General features: G+C 40.1%; 1 protein-coding gene and 1 long non-coding RNA gene across 9 annotated transcripts in view; one reads left to right on the top strand and one right to left on the bottom strand.

Annotated features, from left to right (window-relative positions):
• Positions 1-18393, top strand: part of SH3KBP1 (SH3 domain containing kinase binding protein 1) — a 326940-nt gene that overhangs the window by 174612 nt on the left and 133935 nt on the right. For 7 of the 8 annotated variants that reach the window (XM_039529107.1, XM_039529074.1, XM_039529093.1 and 4 more), the window contains 2 exons: positions 4105-4234; positions 10059-10133. In XM_039529107.1, the coding sequence (XP_039385041.1) occupies positions 4105-4234; positions 10059-10133 (205 nt within the window). The remainder of the gene's footprint in view (positions 1-4104; positions 4235-10058; positions 10134-18393) is intronic. The other variant, XM_039529083.1, reaches the window with a different exon arrangement.
• LOC120400533 lies at positions 4573-10087 on the bottom strand. The gene is made up of 2 exons (XR_005595887.1): positions 9983-10087; positions 4573-5038 (listed from the first exon to the last, which is right to left on the bottom strand). It is a non-coding gene; the product is annotated as an uncharacterized LOC120400533 (long non-coding RNA).

Raw genomic sequence — 18393 nt, 5'->3', positions numbered from 1 at the left:
TTGTGTTTAATCACGCGCTCTCTCTCTCTCTGATTGTCTAGGTACTTAGCCTCCATCTAAATAATATCTGAGCATCTTTCAGTATTTAGAAATGTAAATAACAATAATAGTTCCTCTTTTACTGCTTTCCAGAATTTCATCTTCTGGGATACTTCATCAGTTCCTGTCTTGTAACAGTGCAAACATTACATTTTGACTTATTTTCATTTGTATGTGGAATACATTCCATACCCGTGCTTTCTCCAACAACCCTCCTATCACTGGGCTAGATACACTTATCTGCCTCAAATGGTGCTTCACTCTACGAGTAATCTCAGTGAAAGCTGTGGTACCAGAGTCTGCCCCATGGTGCTTTTCTGTGAAAGTCTCGTTTTGCTGTAGTGGTTTTCAAAAACTAAAATTGTATATGCCACTTCCTTGGAGGAACCTCATAAGCAATGTTCCCTCTAATATTTTACATCCATGTGCGGAATTAATTTTGTTATGTGCACCAATATGGAGGTGATGTGTGGCAGGGGTGGGGCTGAGGGATTTGGAGCGTGGGAGGGGGCTCAGGGCTGGGACAGAGGGCTGGGGTGCGGGGGCTGAGGCCTCTGCCTGGGGTGCAGGCTCTGGAGTGGGGCTGCAGATGAGGTGTTTGGGGTATGGGAAGAGGCTCAGGGCTGGGCAGAGGGTTGTGGGGTGAGGGCTCTGGCTGGGAATGCGGGCTCTGGGGTGAGGCCGGGGATGAGGGGCTTGGGGTTCAGGCTGCCCTGGGGCTGTGGTGGGGAGAGAGGACTCACTCCAGCCCTCTCTCTCCGCAGCAGCTCGGGGCCGGAGGAGAGCATTCCTGCCTGCATGGCCCTTGGTAGCCACGCAGCTTAGGTGTGGATTCTGCAGAAATGGTTTTCCACAGCCACCCAATAAGATATGAGACACAGGATAACCAATCATAATATATTTTAGGTGGAGGAGGGACTGAGTGTAGCTCCCTCACTGTTGGGCCCATCTCCCCTGCACACACAACATTGGTTGGTGATGTGTTCTGTAAAAATGGCTGAACAGGAACGTACCTCCCATAAATATATGAAGTAGGCTAACGAAATATCTCCATTCACCCTCATGTATGTTGTTATACTTAAAATGTAGTGTGACAGCAGTAGTGACAGCATGTGGGGCTTGGCAAAATGAAGACACCCTTTGCCTTCCCAGAAGGTTGCCAGAAGATTTAACCAATGGGGGAGGGGAGACAGGCTGAACCAAAAACAGTATCTACAGTATTGTCAATAGGAGATGGATTAATTCAAGAACCTTTCCTCTACTACAGGAACCCTGATTTCTGTTCTGTGGGTGAGGTAAAAAAAGAAGAGGATGATTTTTGCAGTGCATGAATGCTAGGCAAGAATTAGGACCCAGGTGCATACATCCTGAAAGCACTTAGCTACAGTAACAGATTTTACTGAATGCTTGTACCTTCTGATAGGCTACACACATGAATAATGCATTTCCGTTTGCAAGCTTTTATTGGCTAAGAATTATCACATCATTTCAAACCATATGGCACAGGGTTGTCCCCATTCTGGGCTACTAAATCCCGGAGACAGTTTTATATGTAGTTTTCTGTACAAAATAATCTCTAACTAGTGTGTTTAAAGTTGATAAAAATGTGCATGCGCACACATACGCACACCTATGTTGTACAATGCTGTTATTGAACAAAATATTTATTAAAACATGGAGCTCCCGAGTATCCTTTGTGAAGGTTAGATAAATGTCTATCAGGGATGGTCTAGACAGTATTTGGTCCTGTCATGAGGGCAGGATACTGGACTTGATGACCTCTTGAGGTCCCTTCCAGTCCTAGAGTCTATGAATCTATGAATGAAAAAAACCCATCACTTTGCATAGTGTTTTGGGAAGATTCTACTTTTGGCTCTAGTCTCTTGCTCACTGGGCAGACACTGGAAATATCATGCAGTAGTTGTCAGTAAGCATTGCAGATGATTTAAGTGTGAATAATGATGAGGTGTGTGTGTGTACATGGTACTGATATTCATTTATTAGAAAACAGTGTTACGCAACAGGAAAAATACAGAAAAAATTACTTTGGAGGGCTGTCAGTGGATAATATTGTTTGGTCTGGTTTTGTTTTTATAGCACACAGGAGTGTGCTTGTGAGTTGGGACCTAAAGGTCTGCATAATTCCATTGTGCTTCATCTTTTGGTCATCAGTTAGTCAGACTTCAGTAACTGTTAGGGTACCATGGGTAATGAATAAAGGTTCAGTTTTGATCAATAATGTCTTCTGTGAATAATATAGTATTATAAGTCGAAATATTTTATATATGAGTAGAATTAAAAGGTGAACCTAAGGACTTTAACCCTATAATTTTCCTCTTTGAAAATTATTATATGAAAGGTCTGGCTTTTGAAAATACTATTGTTTATTTTTCTCTCTGTTTTTCCCAGCCTTTTTAGTTTGACCAGAGAAAACAAAAACAAACAAGTATTATTTTTCTAGGACATATGAAAACACTGGCTGAAATCCTAGCCCCACTGAAGGCAATGGGAGTTTTGCCACTGACTTTCAGTGGGGCCATTGTTTCACCCAGAATGTCTTGTTTCTTCTTCTCTCTAAGGCAGCAGTTAGCTAACAGCCATTATTCCTAGAGATGTGCTTGACCTCATTGATGTTACTGATGCATGAACAAGGTGTTTTGGCATGGTAAGGTACTGAAGTTGTTAAATGAAAACAGCCGTATTGATTTGCCACTTCATTCAAAATTTAAGGCAAAAAATCAGCCTAAAAGGACAAGAATTTGTATGAGAAGCAGGAGGGGAAAAAAACCCTAAAGTAAAAATAACGTGGTAAATGTACTTTATAGTAATATATCAAAAGGAAGTACACACACACAAATAAATCACAGTATATGTCTGGGTTTTAAGATTCAGCTACTTCATCTATAGGTTGAGAAAATATTTGCCATAAGTTGTTGCTGGCATCCTGGATCTGTTCTTAATAAATGATTTACAGTGTAAGAACTTGAGACTTTTACAAATATTTGATATGTAGCTGAGTTCTTAGCAAATAACTGAAACTGTTTTAATTTTTTGTTTCTAAAAAATTAGTAAACAGAAACAGCCACAACTTGCAAAGAAGTTGGAATCTGGTTTTCATAATTTTTTTTTTTTGGCAGAAAGGAGATGGGTCAAACCACATTAGAGACTGATATTTCACAGACTGAAGCTGTCCTCTCCTGTCACTTTTTTGTGGATGGGCAGTGTCTGATGGATGGAAGATATTAATCTGTCAAAGATATGCTTATGTGATGCAGAGAATAAATCATTCCCTGCTGTCATGTTATAACCTAAAGGCATTTGGTATGTAGGGACTGTCACTTCCTAGTATGATGCTCCCATTCCATATTGGATAGGTTACACATGAGGGAATGAATCATTTTTAGGTGATGTATTTATTTTCTGTGGGAATTATATTAGGAAGTTGCTTGCTTCTTTTGCTTCCGTTATTATTTATTTCTGTAGGTCCTGTTGACTCTTTTGGAATCTAACACACATTAGTACTGTTCTTCATATTCTCTCCGTCTTTGCAGTTTCCTTAACTTTTACATAATACGCGGTGTCATGTCATGCAGTGGAAACCTAAAGAAGTTGCTTGTGAAGATACGGAATTTCTCAGTTAGTGTTCTTTTTCACATCCTATTATGAACAGGGGTGTGGTGTTACTGCGCACAGTTAATGAGCTGTTGTATTTTAACGGCTGCATTTCCTTGGTGGTTGAACTAATTCTTACAAGTGTGAAGTGTACTTGGCGCGCTGTAATTGTGAAGTATTGCTCAGTCATTTTATTTAATGGCTTGTCCACCCCCACGATTGAACAAATAAAAAAACTGCAGACATGCACAGATAATATACATCCATCTCATGCATATAAAAAGATGGATACCACATGCAAAGTGCATCCCATATTTGTAATGTGTACAAACAGCTCAAAATCAGTGTTCTTTTCACATTTGTTCTTCATACAATTTGTATTTTAAAACATTTAAATAAAAAAGTGTTGTATATATTAACACCCCTTTTTGTTCTGTTTCTGTCTTGGTCCAGGTGGAGGAGGGCTGGTGGGAAGGAATTCTCCATGGAAAGACTGGCATGTTTCCTTCCAACTTCATAAAGGAACTTTCTGTTGATTCTGAGGATGTGGAAATTGCACAGGAGGAACAACTAATAAAGCCAAGTAAGGAACAAAGTGTTATCAGTTCAATCTATTTTTCCTCTTCTTGTTTATTGACTTACTGGTATGCTGGGGTTGTCTTACCTCTTGCTTGGAAGAGTTTCAGAATGCCTTGTTCTAAAGCTGGTGCCAGGAAAAGGTTGGTTGGCTGATGCTATAAGGGTATTAGCACCTTCCCCTTAATTATAGCATTTTGCATTAAAGACCAATCAAGCTACAACTGTGAAGGGCCCAGGAAATGATGCCATTTTATAACTTTAGGGCTTCTATTTCATAATGAAAATACACTACCATTTTGTCCTTACATGCAGTAGTTGAACAAAATTACCAAAACACCTATACAATGGTTTTACTTATTTATTTTAGCAGGGGGCTAGGAGTGCCAGGCCTTATGAGTCCTCCTGGGTATTTAAGGATTCATAATTATTGGTGTGGGACATGCGGCACTTTCTCCCTCCAGGTGCTGAGCATGCTACTTCCACATCCATCATTCCCAATCCCTGCTAGCCAAAGGAACAAAAGGGCCAGAACTAGGACTCAGATTTGGTTCTCCCACTGCACCATCCGCTCACCTGGATTTTCAATACTGCTGCAGGTGAAAAGCATGTTTGGTAACTAAGTTTGCAGTAGTGTCAGCTTGGTAGTGGATTCTCCCAATTTGTAACTTTTTCCTTGATGTAAAGAGAAGAATATCCTGAGTCATAAATCTGCTCCTGTATGAAATGGATACTCCTCTGTCTTGCTGCGTTTCAGTTTCTTCAAGTAAATATTCTTGGTACTTTCTCCAAATTCTGTGGTCACTAGATCCTGTATTTTAAAAATATTCCAACTTTATTTGCATATTTTAGCATAAGTGCACATTTACCTGATAAGTTGCTCCCTGCCAGGCATTTTGTTATTTGCAGCATTTTTAATATTTGGTCATGCGGTGTTCTTTTGAGACCTTTACAGGAGTTAGGCACAACTGGATGAAGTGTGATGCTTTTGTGGGACTATGCCAAACTCTTAAACTTGCCAAACTTGAACAAAATCTTTTTATAATACATTTATGGATGAGAGGTGAAAATCCAGTTCACCTCTACCCTGATATAACGCGACCCGATATAACACAAATTCGGATATAACGCGGTAAAGCAGTGCTCCCGGGGGGTGGGGCTGCGCACTCCAGCAGATCAAAGCAAGTTTGATATAATGCGGTTTCACCTATAACGCAGTAAGATTTTTTGGCTCTCGAGGGCAGCGTTATATCGGGGTAGAGGTGTAGTTCTGAATTTTTTAAATTGAAAATGTCTTAATGCAACATTTGTTTGGTTTTTAACCGTAGAAAATATTTATTGTCTTTATTCTATACCACAGAAATAAGGTTGTTTAAAAAAACAACCCCTAGTGTAGTGTTTGGAAGAGGGTTTTTCTAATTTCTTATAAGCACAGATATTAGTGACCTACTCTATATGCTTGGGGTTGGTATGATCTTCGTAGAGAATGCTGCTTCAGTCTCAAATTAAACTGCTTTAAAAATGTTCAGCAATTCAGAGAGGTGCAGGGGGGGAATTAATATCCAGGAGTAATATTGAAGTTGCATGTTCCAGTATGTAGGCAGGCTACACTTTGAAATTACTACTTGCAATTATAATGTTTTCAGTATAAATGCAATGAAGTTTGATAGAATTAATCCCAATTTGTCGATAACATTTCACAAGTTAATTCATATACACTTCCATTTGGAATCTGTATTTTATCTCCTAGATTTTACACTGATGGGTACTTTATAAAAATGTTTATAGGTAGGTAGATTTACAGGATAGGCCCCCCTTTTCCTGTAGGAGAAGAAAAACATTCCTTTTCTTTGCTAATGTTTCATTTTAAGCCTTAAGTGCTCACTTGTTATGGTAAGTGTCCCAGAAATGGCTTTAAACAGATTTGACAAAGGAAAGTAAGTGTAAAATATTTATATCCTTTCAGTTCTGTCCATAATGACAGAGGTAGCCAATTTAGTTAAGTAATCAGATTGTTCCCTTGGGCCTCTTCACTTGATAAAACCCTACAAATTATAAAATTCATGTTAAAGGGACATCATCAACATAAAAATTACATGTGTCTGAAATCACTTGTACCTTCTGTCCTAAGTAATACCTAAGATTACTTTATCTGAAAGAGAGTGAGAGAATACTGTTTTTTTTCATTTTGTGTAAATTGAATATTTGAACATGCTCAGTAGCTAGCCAGTTTCACTGTTGTTTATGTGGGTGTTTCAGACAGCAGCAAAATAGTTTTAAAATGGAAAAATATTATGAAGCCACAAATAGAGGCAAAGGGAATACAGGGCGCAGCTCTAATCCCTGTAATTATTTTTTAGAAATTGACAATTTCCAAGTTAATTTTATCCCTTTAGGGGCTGGATCCTGTACCATTGAAATCACTGGGAGTTTTGTTCTCCATTTTAATGAGTCCAGGATTGGGACCACATGGAAGTCATGCATATACATTCCTCCAAGGGAGCTAAGGAGTGACCTGAGTTCTTTCTGGACTGTCTCTTGTAATGGTTACAGCTGTTACCTCATAAATGCATGGCCATTTATAAGGTTTTATCAGGTACCTCAATATGTATATTAAAAATCTATACATTAGATAGGCATTAGGCACACACATTAGTGGGAAAATGCCACTTAAAATATCCATATTTACTATTTTTTCAGAAGGAAGAGTTGTGGATCAAGCAAATATAAATCATCAGGAGACAGTATGTGACTTAACTTAGGGATCTAATTTCAGGCTTCCAACTCAGCTCCTTGCTTGGAGGAAGACTAGGGATGTTCGTGCTGCAGTTTCTTGAGGGATGGTAGGATCGTGTCGGACTACAACATCTCTCGGCTTTGTAGCAGCTTGACTACACTGCAACATAGAGTGTACTACAGGTGTGAATTGCAAAGTGCACCAAAATGTTGCCATTTAACTGCCCTGTGTGGACACTACTGGCACAAACTAAAATGTATCTCGTTTGCATGAATGCAGTTGTATTTGGAAGAGGACTGTGTTAATGCTAACTAAGTACTTTATCGTTCATTCCAGCAGCATCCACACAGCACAGTTATATCGCAACACTATGGTGTGCTCTGCCATTCAGACCGCTGTAGTCCACGCTGTGGTGCAGTGCAGACATGGCCTAGGAGTAGCACTGATTGAGATGGACGATATCTAGCGATTGTAACACAGGACTCAGAGTCAGAGCTTAGATGTTTACTGTGGATGACAGGCTTGTATCCCAATCATGCAATCAAGTCTGTGTGGCCTTGGAGGTCAGTGGGGATCTGCACAGACTCAGATATGCCCATGAAGATCCAGTTGCAGAATTGGGGAATTATAATGTAATTTGGGGCAGTGACTTAACTCTGCTTCCACACCTGAAAAATGGGTATAATAATACTCATCCACTTTTATAGGTCTTTTATGCGGTTTGGTTAATCAAGGTTTGTAAAGCAGTTTGGGATCCTCAGGTGAAATGGACTGTAGAAATGCAAAATATTATCATTATTTGGTTTTTAATAAGTCTTATTTACTGTCTCTGGAGAGAGCATTGTCCAGTGCCATACGTCAGACAGACAGGGGCTGTGCTCAAGGCTCTCAGAGTGGAGAAAGTGCAGAGGGAATAAGGTATGTCCTTGGTGCTCCAAGAGAGGTTCTGATGAAATACCACCCCCTCCCTTCTATGTAAGAAAATAAAATATAAATTACGGGAATTTGGGGGCATCTCTTTTTATTTATGCGGTGTCCCTTTTTTAGGACAATCAAATGTTTTGTAGTAGTTTAGAGAAGTGACTTGGATTGAGGAATCCAGAGTCCTTTTCCCACCACTGCTACAACTGAGTGACCTTAAAAAAGTTACTTAGACTAAATTTTTAAAAAGTGGCTTCTGTTCTTGGATACTCTATTTGAAACTCACTTGGGCCCAGTTTTTCAGAGGGGCTGAGAAACTGTAATTCCCAATGAGTTCTGGGTACCTTGACATTTTGGAAAGTAAGGGCCTTGCAAGATCAGAGATCATTTAAAAAATGTTTGGCCCACCTGTAAAATGGCTGTAATTTCCTTCCTCCTCAAAGATGCATTACAGACTTCATTAAGGCTTGATTTTCATACTCATGCTCACATTGAGTAGAGTAACTCCTTATTTTTCCATGAGGCCTACTGATTTCAAAGTGGTGGTGTCTGTTGGTAGTAGATAACATCCACAAGTTGGGTATGCTAGATTTCTCAGATGTCTTAACATTTGTTTATTTGGTTTTAGGATATTCTGAAATGCCACAGCTTCTCATTACAGCTTAACAAAAAATCCGGAAAATTGTCATGTATAATGAAACTGAATATTATACCCTAATGAATCAAAGTCATATCTTAAGGGGGTGATATCACAGTCATTTTAATATGCCTGTGGCAATATCACAGCATTTAAAGACTACTGGATATATCTTGCTATCTCTTTTTTTGTGTGTGTAAGTTAAGATTTGACTAGGTCTTATTTAATATATTGGATATTTAAAAACATATTAGCCATGGTCGCTAAGAAATCATGAGTACCAGTACTAAGATTGATGTTAGACTCTGCAGCTAATGATTTAGTTAGGCAATGTAATACATCTTAACTTCTTTAAATTTCAGCTGTCTCTTCACTGTCATGTAGCCAAACATTTCTTTCTCTGCTTTCTTAACAGCGGAGTGAATGTTATAATAGCTTTCACTTAAAGGTGATCTGCAAATGGGGGAGGGGAGGAAGGGCTTTGTGCCTTTTTTGTTGTTGCTTGCTTATGTAGATAGATGGCGATGGATGTTTTCATTGGTATACTTTTTTTCTGCCAGTCTATTACAGTATATATACAGTTCTAACTGTTTTTTTTCCCTAGAAGATGTTTTGGATTACTGGAGAACTGGTAGGACTATGAAAGAATGATATGCAATTAAATCTGTATTAGCTAACATGTTAGCTGTCTCACTGTAAACAAAAAAACAAAACCACAAACAAACAAAACCCTACTTTTTTTGTTGTTGTTCCTTTTTTGAGGGCAGTAAAGGCATAGCCTTAATCAACTGAAATGGGAAGCAGTCTTTGTTCAGACTGTTTAAAGCTCTTTAGGTTTTGTTTGTTTTTTTTGTTAATATCTATTTAGCTGAATAAACCACTGGGTTAAAAAAGTGTCTTTAAGGGTCAACATGTCATCCCTTTAGTTAAGAACTGGTAAAGTTCATAATAAATATCTGAAACCTTCAATAAGTCCCTCAGCAAAACATGTTGTTGATATTTCTAATGGTATTTCAGTGACCTGCCAGTGAAGTGTGTCTATATCAGGGACATGGACTAGCATAAGTAAGATATTGATAGAATTTCCCTACTATAGACAGGGCTTAGGGCAAAAAACAAACAAGAAAAAATGTTTGAAAAGTCTTTTCAGGCTGTCTTTAAATCTCAGATAGAGCCAAAAAAGGACACACACATTTTTTCTGTTCGGCCACACATGTAAAATAAAACTTTATGGGCCAAATTTTCTCTCATTTGGCCATTAGAGATTATGGGAAACAATACATTATATAACTCAACCAAGGTGGCTTTAGCAAAATCAAGAGAGATTTCCCTATCTGACATACAGCAGTGAGAACATTTTTAACTTCATGTACAGTCAGTGCAGCTAATGGTCTCATTTTGCTAATAGAACTCTTAAAATGTTAGTAATTGAAAGTACAGATTAAAAACTCTTCCTCTACCTTCTTTTACCATCATTCGATCTCTCCTTCCCCTCTTCTGTTTCCTCTTTCCTTCTTTTCTTTCATTTGCTGTCAGGAAAGTCTGCCTTTCATGGGACAGTTCTGTACAGAGTGGCACAAGCAAAGATTGACAGCTACAGACGCTATAACAGTGAGTGTATTTAAAATTCAAGAGGCAATTTTAAAGATGAAGTCTTACTCCTCAATATATGTTTGATTCATCTACACTTGTAAAGTGTGTCACCATTACTCACTTATGGCTGCACTACCTGTAGGTGTGTCTGTGAGCTAACTCTTATTTGCTGCTGACAAATGCCATAATCGTAGTGTAATGAGAAAGTATTCTCATTCTCTCTGTGCATGTATGTGTATATATATCTATACAGTGTATGTGAGCACGCAACAAGCTGTCAGTTGTGTTGGTTTTAGGTCATAGTGTGGAGTGGGATGCAAAGCCTTTGGTCTGATGATTTCAGCCGCGTGAGACTTGTAGGTTTCTGGAGTGTAACCACACTCTCTGAAGTGTGTTGTTGCTTTTACTTATAAGAAACTTGCATGCAACGATTGTTGAACATATAAAATATATTTTTCTTTAAAGAAAAAAGTGTAAAGGAATTTTAAAAAGAAAACCCTGCATTCTTTAAAAATAAAATAAATTACATGTGATTGTGCACCCATCTTCCTGTCCATGATAGCAATTACTGGCAGCATTATGGCTCTATATACTGTACCATTAAGGAAGAGGGTAAAATATCTGTCAGTCTAGGCCAGTTTCTAAGCACCAGTCTGCTCATTTAATGTTCAGGCCTTTTGCTCCTCTATCCTGGAAGCATGGTGTGCATGTTTCATTCCACAATGCTTTCCTAATCTTCCTCCTTTCTTTTTCTCCTCCCACTGCAACTCTAGCTCTCAGAATAAGGCAGAAAATATGAAGATGAAAGTCAGAGACAAAGATGGGCAGAGAAGAGAGGAGGAAAGGAAGACAGAAATCCTCTGCTCCTCACAAACTGCTCTCTCATGCAGAACTCTAGCAGCCAGAGATCAAGAATCACCACGGCAACCCCCTCCGCTTGTCCACTGTCACTCTCTGACTATAGGGAAACAAGTGGTCAGTAGTTCTGCTCTATGCAGAGGTCTCATGTTTATCTTGACATGTGCGTCCCTCCAATGCAGCTGTCTGCTCAGGACAATGCTCCCTGGTCTTCATCCTTCCCCACCCTTACTTTGCCCATCCACATAGCTGTGGGTTGCTGCTCTCCCACCTCCCAGAGACTTTGGCCTCTGTCAGTCAACACTCCCTCTTACACTCTGAGTCTGCTGGAGCAGTAGTCCCCTGCTCTGCTGCCTCTCATCCACCACAGTTTGTTTTTTAGTGACTGGAGCTTTAACCATTCCCCCTTCTTCCTGGATCAGTGCAGCTGCTGCTGCTCAGCTCCCAAAAGAGGGTGCTGTCCCCTCAGCAGTGGCTTCATGGGCTGTCCTTTTGCAGGCATTCGTTTCTTTTTGTGGCTCCTCTTTCCCATTCATGTTTCAAAAATGCTCTCAGCCCAGCTGGAGCAGTCCACTTGGTCTGTGGTTCCTCTGCCTTCTTCCTTGGTGGCCCCTTCTCTGGTACTTAGTTGTGAGGCCTTCTGTATTCTTTCAGATTCTTCCCATGCAACTTCCTATCTCTGTGATGCTGCTTTTGACAATGCTAGACTTACAGGCAGATCCATGGCCTCTGTGGCTGTCCGTGTGTGGATTTGAAGCTAGAAAGCTGAGAAGAGGTTCCTAGAAATAAGCCTCTTTGGGCAGGTTTAAGACAAGGCAAGAATCTGGTCTCCCAAGTGCTTTCAGAGATGTCCTCTTGTGATTCGGTGCCCAAAGTGGGTATTTCATCACTCTTCCTCCTATTTCTCTAAGCAGCTCATCTTGCAGACAAGACTCTTTCTCTATACACCTCTACCTCGATATAACGCTGTCCTCGGGAGCCAAAAGATCTTACCGCGTTATAGGTGAAACCGCATTATATCGAACTTGCTTTGATCCACAAGAGTGTGCAGCCCCACCCCCCCAGAGCACTGCTTTACCACGCTATATTGGAATTTGTGTTCTATCGGCTCACGTTATATTGAGATAGAGGTGTACTGACTTTTACTTTCTCTCTTCCAGAGCGGCCGTACTGAGGCTTTGCTAAACCTGCCTCCTCTCATATCCTACCCAGTGGCTTTTGGTTTTAGACAAAGTGTTCTTTTGATTCTTCAGGTGCTCATTCCTCCATTTCAAATCCTTTGGACATGTCCACAAAGATATTTTCATTTAAGAAAGCCTATTTAATTGTAGTCATGATAGCCCGCAGAATGAAAGATTTGAGTTTTATTATTATTTTTCTCCTGTTCCTGAAATCTTACTTGAAAATAGGACAGTTCTTTGACTTCTCCATGAGTTAATTTCAAAAGCAAATTTGCATGTATATATTAAGGAACTCACTATTCTTCTTAAAGCGTGTCTTGATTGCCCACTTTCACAGCAGGGGAAACTTCACTCCCAGGCCTTCAAGCAGGCTCAGAAGTTTTTACCTCTCCATTGTATTCAAGGTTTTATGAAAATCAAGAGTTGCTCATTGTGTTTTGAAAGTCATAATAAAAGGGGGACATCAATATACTGGATTAAAAATTGTTTTCTGTTAGCCTATGACCAGGCTAAATTACCATGTTCTAAAATTGTTAAATGCCATTCAGCTAGGGTGCAGCAGCACTTTTTGAGCACCAAGGACTGAGACACTGCCTCTGAAATTTGTAAGATCATCCCTTTACATTTATGTTCAGCATTATCCTTGGACCTCTCCTCATCTGCTGACGTTACTTTTTGGCCATTAGGTATGGCCAGCTCCACTATATAGTAAGCCCAACTCTAGCATGCTGGGGAAATTGCTGCTGCTGGGTAGGATGGTTGAAGGAGGATATACGACAATGGAAAATTACTCACCAGTAATTTTGTATATCGCCGTCCTCTCTTCTCCCATCCTACGTTCCTCCTCTGCCTCCTCAGAGAATACTACTTGGAATTGTTTTATTTTTACCATCTTAATTTCTCCCTCTCTCTCTTTTCCTTTCTTTTCCTCTGGAAGCACCGTAACTGAAGGAAGTGGGCAGATGATTGGCATGTATTTAATGCCTTGATGGACAGATATTTTCCCTTGATAGGTGGAGCCATAATGCTGTCAGTAATAGCTGTTTAGTGTGACGGAAGAAGACAGGATTTGCTACAAACAGAATTAACAGCGAGTAATTTTTCTTTTGTGCTTTCTACTCTTCCTCCAGTTTACACATTTTTTTTTCCTTTAAAAAATATTTTCTAGTCCTTGAGTAACTGTTGCTGGTCAGAGTTCAAAGAAAGCAATACATGATTCATTACCTATTTGTAATATGAATACTGTTGAAATATCTCATCATATTAACAAAGTTAATGCACACAATTTTTAAAAAATCATGAATTTTAGCAAATTTAAGGAGAGATTTAACCTTTTCCATTTCTCTCCAATGTCTCTTAACTTGATGACAGTATTTGCTTACTAAAAAGAAAATATAACTAATACACAGATGCTACAACGTAAAGTAACATTTGAGGAAACAACAGTGCTAAAATTTCATGGGGCACAATTTTCCTGAATAAGAATTAGCATACTGAGAAATATTGCCTGGAAAACAAATGTGCAGATGGAGAGAGGGAAAAAAAACAGTGGTGGAGAGGGAGAAATGCATAAAAAATCCTTCCAAAGATTCAAGAACCCACCCGCAGAATGTTTTATCAGGCTCATAATAGACCATTTTTTATGTCTGTCAGGAAGAAATACTGTTTGATTGTGGTTGTTACAGGTCCCTTCATGTAGTGTAAGCAATGTGTTTCTGCACCCACTCAGAACAAAGGGGATGAATATAATTCAGAAATCAAGAAGGCAGCAGACAGAAGCACAGTAAAACCAGTCTAAAATGAAATTGTGAGAATACTCTGTGACCGTTTATGAGAAATGGAAAAAAGCCACCAGCTTCTATATTGATGGCTTGAAATTCATGTTAAAGAGAATTCAGAGTTGTGCTCACACTGCACGTCTAATGCATGCTGCTCCATGGTGCAGGAAACTACTCCCCTTTACCCTGCATGATTTCTTGCTAAGGCATAAAGAATTCGGGGCTGCTTGTCACATAGCAAGAATCATTGTGCTAAGGAAAATGAACATGCCGAAAGGAAATGACAATGTTTGGATTACAAAATTACATCTCCTGAAGGAATATATCTGATGATAATAAATAAATGAATGAGTAATGCAGAGGATAGACTGTGTTTGCAATTTGTATGTACTGTATACTTCAGCAGAAGCATTTTTAATTACTATTTTGCTCTGGTTATAAAGCATGTGTTTGTTTTTCACAATGTGCATTTATAATCATAACATTGTTCTGAACCAATATTTTAAATCAAAGTTTCATATAAACTGCTTTTCCTGTTTTTTTAATTCTACTGAGAGGTAGCATGAACCTATCATCAGGGAAACACAGGATATTCACAGAAAACAAGGCCAGAGCTGAGTGCTGGGTGCACAAAAAATAAAATAATAAAAAAAACCCATGGTGGGCTGTGTGTGTGTGTGTGTGTATGTGCACGCTGCGTGCCTGCTCTCTCCTGCTTGCCAGTCAGACGGAAGGAAGGACCCTTCCTGCTTCACTTCTTGACAAGATAATTATCTGGCTGTCACCCTGGAACCACCCATCCCATGAAAATTCACCAGCCAAGAGTTCCACAATCCCATGCTACCAATCTCTGCTAGAGGGGAAGAGTATACTTCTCCCCTCTCTTCCTTTCTTCCTTAAAAGTCAATGGGGGTGAGAAAGAAGCTCCATTTACACAGTTCTCCCCTTTATCCCATTAAACACATATGACAGCATTTCTCTCTGGATGCCAGACCAAATTAGGAAAAACTCTTAGCTATCTCAGGTGTTTGTCTCTGAACATCTGACCCTTATACCACTCCGTCTGGTAAAGCTTAGAGGGCACTGGGGAAGCAGGGCAGAAACATTCTGCCACAGTTACATTTGGGGATTTTGCCAATACCATGAAATAAAGAGTAGCAATACAGAACAAAGAATAAAAATGAAATTGCTAAACAATACATTAAAAGAGAATTTTCTTTCATTCATCATTCATGCCCGTGAGCTTGAAAATGCTTTTTCTTTTTGGCCTTTTCACTTATTTACATTTAGAAACAATTATTTTTCCTGTGTTTTGAATAGAGTTAAAACAAAAATAAACAGCTGTGATAAAATTAACATTTTGAGCTTACACAACCCATTATCAAGTCTGAATAGATCTTTGTGTTCCAGAATCCTGGACTGATGGCAGCACAACTCTGGGAATATTGTTTGTTAGTGAATTAAATCTGGTGGTCTTTCTAATCCCCATTTGTGCTAATCTCAAATCCACTATAGTTTGGCACAATTTGGAGAGTTTGCTCTAGGGAGACTTCAGACAAACAGCAAGAGTGTTATAGGTCAAGTCTTGAAATGCCTTGACACAGCTGTGGTTTTCTGAGAGAGAATTAGATCTGAGCTGCCTCTAGAGATAGTGTTGTTAAACTCTTACCTGCATGAGTATTAAATTGTTTAACACATTTATAGTGTAAATGAAATAAATAGCAGACAATACTAGGGCTGTGAACAGGTTTATACCATTTTATGTATGTCTGCAGTCCCCTACTTTCTCATAGATAGTAGAAAAAGATTTGGGAAATTTAACTTCTTGCTGCTGTTCTTCTCCCAGCTTCAACAGGTTAATGTTAATAGTGGGCAGAACCAGAGCTATTAGTCGCTGTCAGAAGGGGAATGCCCTGCCTCCTGGCACTCTCTTCAATTTTTTAGCCAGCCCTCCCTGCAGCAGAGCTTTTCTGAGGAAAATGCCAAACTTTATTTCCAATTTTTAGACTAACAATTCCATTCCATAATGTGTTTGTCTAATTCCCAGCTGTGTCCCAAGGCTACATTTGATTTGGGGGAGATTGTCCCCTTAGTTCTGCTTCCCCTTCTGAGGCATTGGCAGCAGCTGGTGCACCTATGGGCTTCAGGGATAGAGCCAGGCAAAGAAAAATCAGAAGCAAAAAGAAAGGCCTGTGTCTCCCGCTCCTCCCTTATTGACAATACAGTATTTATTTTCCCTGGTGGTCAGGGACTCGGTGTTTCTAACTGGGGGAGATTTTTACCTGTGGCCACATAGTAATCAGAAAATTCGACTGACAATCCTGACTCCGGACACACATTATAGAAGGGAGTACAAATCATATGGCAACATGAAGCAATCCATGAAGTACAACAGGAAAGAATACTTTTTTGTCAGGCAGCTAGAACAAGAGTAGGGTCTGTAGTTGCTCTCCATTGCCCTAGAGCTATCTGAAGGTCTCCCAATCAGCTCTTTCCAGAGATAGACCCCTGAGTAGTGCCAGGTTCTCTCAGTTTTGAAGCAGCAGAGTTACCTGTAGCTTTGATCAAATATAGTCACTGGACAGTGTCCATGGGAGTACCCTGGGAAGCTCTTAATATAGGTTTGTCTTCAAAGCATTCCCATTTAACCATCCTTAGACAATTCTTATGATTTGCAGATGAATGGCAGCCTTTTATTTTTTCCCAATTTCAGTCATTACCATTTGATGTTATATGTGCTCCCAGTGTGTCTCTCCAGCGTTATGGTAGAAATAATATTGGCTTTAGGGAAGAAGGAAATTCACTTCTCTCTTCCCAGACAATTTTTCAGCTCTGGATGCTGTTCAGAGAAAAGCTGAGTGACACGGTTCCTGGAGGATCTTGTTTTTGGGACAAACACATTGTGCTTGGAAAGTCAATAACAGACCTGGGATGAGAAGGAATGCTATCAGATACAGGGGTCTCATCTCAGAAAAGTGTTACAGAAGATGAAGATTGCCCTTAATGGAAAACAAGTGGTGTCACAGAAACAAAAATCCAATTTTTATCTGAGCCTATTGGGAATTCTGATCTCATACACAGGCATGTTCAATGAGTTCGTATGATACCTGTATCCAGTAATTCTGGGTACTGCCACTGCATCTTACCCTATCTTATCCATTTGCAAAGATCTAGCTCCAATTCTGTGTTATCTGCTCTCACTGCTAGTGAATTTAGAGAATCAGATTAATTTTATTATTTTTAAGGGACCTTCCTAATTCAGTTCAGGGAATGGGTACCAGAAAAAGAGGGTACAGCATCCACCAGCTGGAACATTATAATTAATTGAGGTCTCAGAGTATGGCTTCTTCCATGAATAACGGACCTGTTCTAGTGACGACAGTCAGTGTGTCCACTAGGGTTTTCATAATGACTAGCAAGAACACATTCAGCCCTACCCCAGAGAGAAATTTGCTTGTTCTTGGCAGAACAAAGTTTCCTGTCTCTAGGTGCACTCCCCACCAAAGGGGAGATGAACACCAAGATTTCCGTGGCAGAAGTTGGATTATCAGAGTGGCTCTGTCACAGGGTGGCTGGCCCCTTTAAATGAAGCAGGTCCAGCTCCCCTGTGCTAGAACAGGTGCTCCCGGTTGGTCAGTTAATGCGGGGCAGCATCATCTGGGGCTGTGAAGAGCCAGACTGTCAGTAAGGGAAGAGGAGCAACAGGAAGTTTCCTGGGTTTGGTTTCTACAGTGCCAAGAGGGAAGGCAATGGGAACCAACAGGGGTGGGAGGGAGAGGGGAGGACGGCTTCCAGGGAGAAAGCTGGGAGGCAGTGCTCTGTGAAAAGAGCAAGGAAGAATCCTGCAGTAGGCCCTGAAGCAGGAAAGATTGAAAGGCAAAGGGGAAGCCCCCTAGGTGCTATAATCCAGGGTGCACCAATGAACTGTTTTTGTTTTGCCTATGTTTGGAACATAAAACTGTGCCTGGAAAGAGACTCTAGGTATGGCAGTGGGTCCTTCAAGGTCTGGGGACAAACCAGCACCGTACCAGTTTCTAAACCCAAGAATATCTCACACATCATCAGTCAGTTTGGTCAGCTGGTGATCAACCGCTTTGCACCTGGAAACAGTAAATAAAGTGCCTCTCTGTGTCTGGATGCACGGGAGGAGGTGGTGAGTGATGTCACGCAAAGTCCTTGCTATGCTCTCTTGCCTTTTCCACAGCTTCCCAGGACAATAGAGAAGATAAGAACAGTACTGATACTGTTTATGCCTTTCTGGCTGAAGAGAGTTTGGCTCTCCATGTTGATTAACCTAGCAGTGGATTTTTGGAGGTGTCCTTCTCACAAAGGATGTTTGCTGTTGCAAGACCAGTCCTCCATCTGACCAGACAGCTGCAAAATGAATAGTTGGAGGGAAGTGATTTTTGCTCCCATGGACCTCAAGCGAGAGAAGTCAGCAAATAAAACTTACTCTGCGAT

The sequence above is a fragment of the Mauremys reevesii genome, linkage group 1 (assembly GCF_016161935.1).
Source record: "Mauremys reevesii isolate NIE-2019 linkage group 1, ASM1616193v1, whole genome shotgun sequence".
NCBI lineage: Eukaryota > Metazoa > Chordata > Testudines > Geoemydidae > Mauremys > Mauremys reevesii.
Note: the sequence above shows the minus strand (reverse complement) of the source record. Positions and strands in the feature narration are given on the sequence as shown.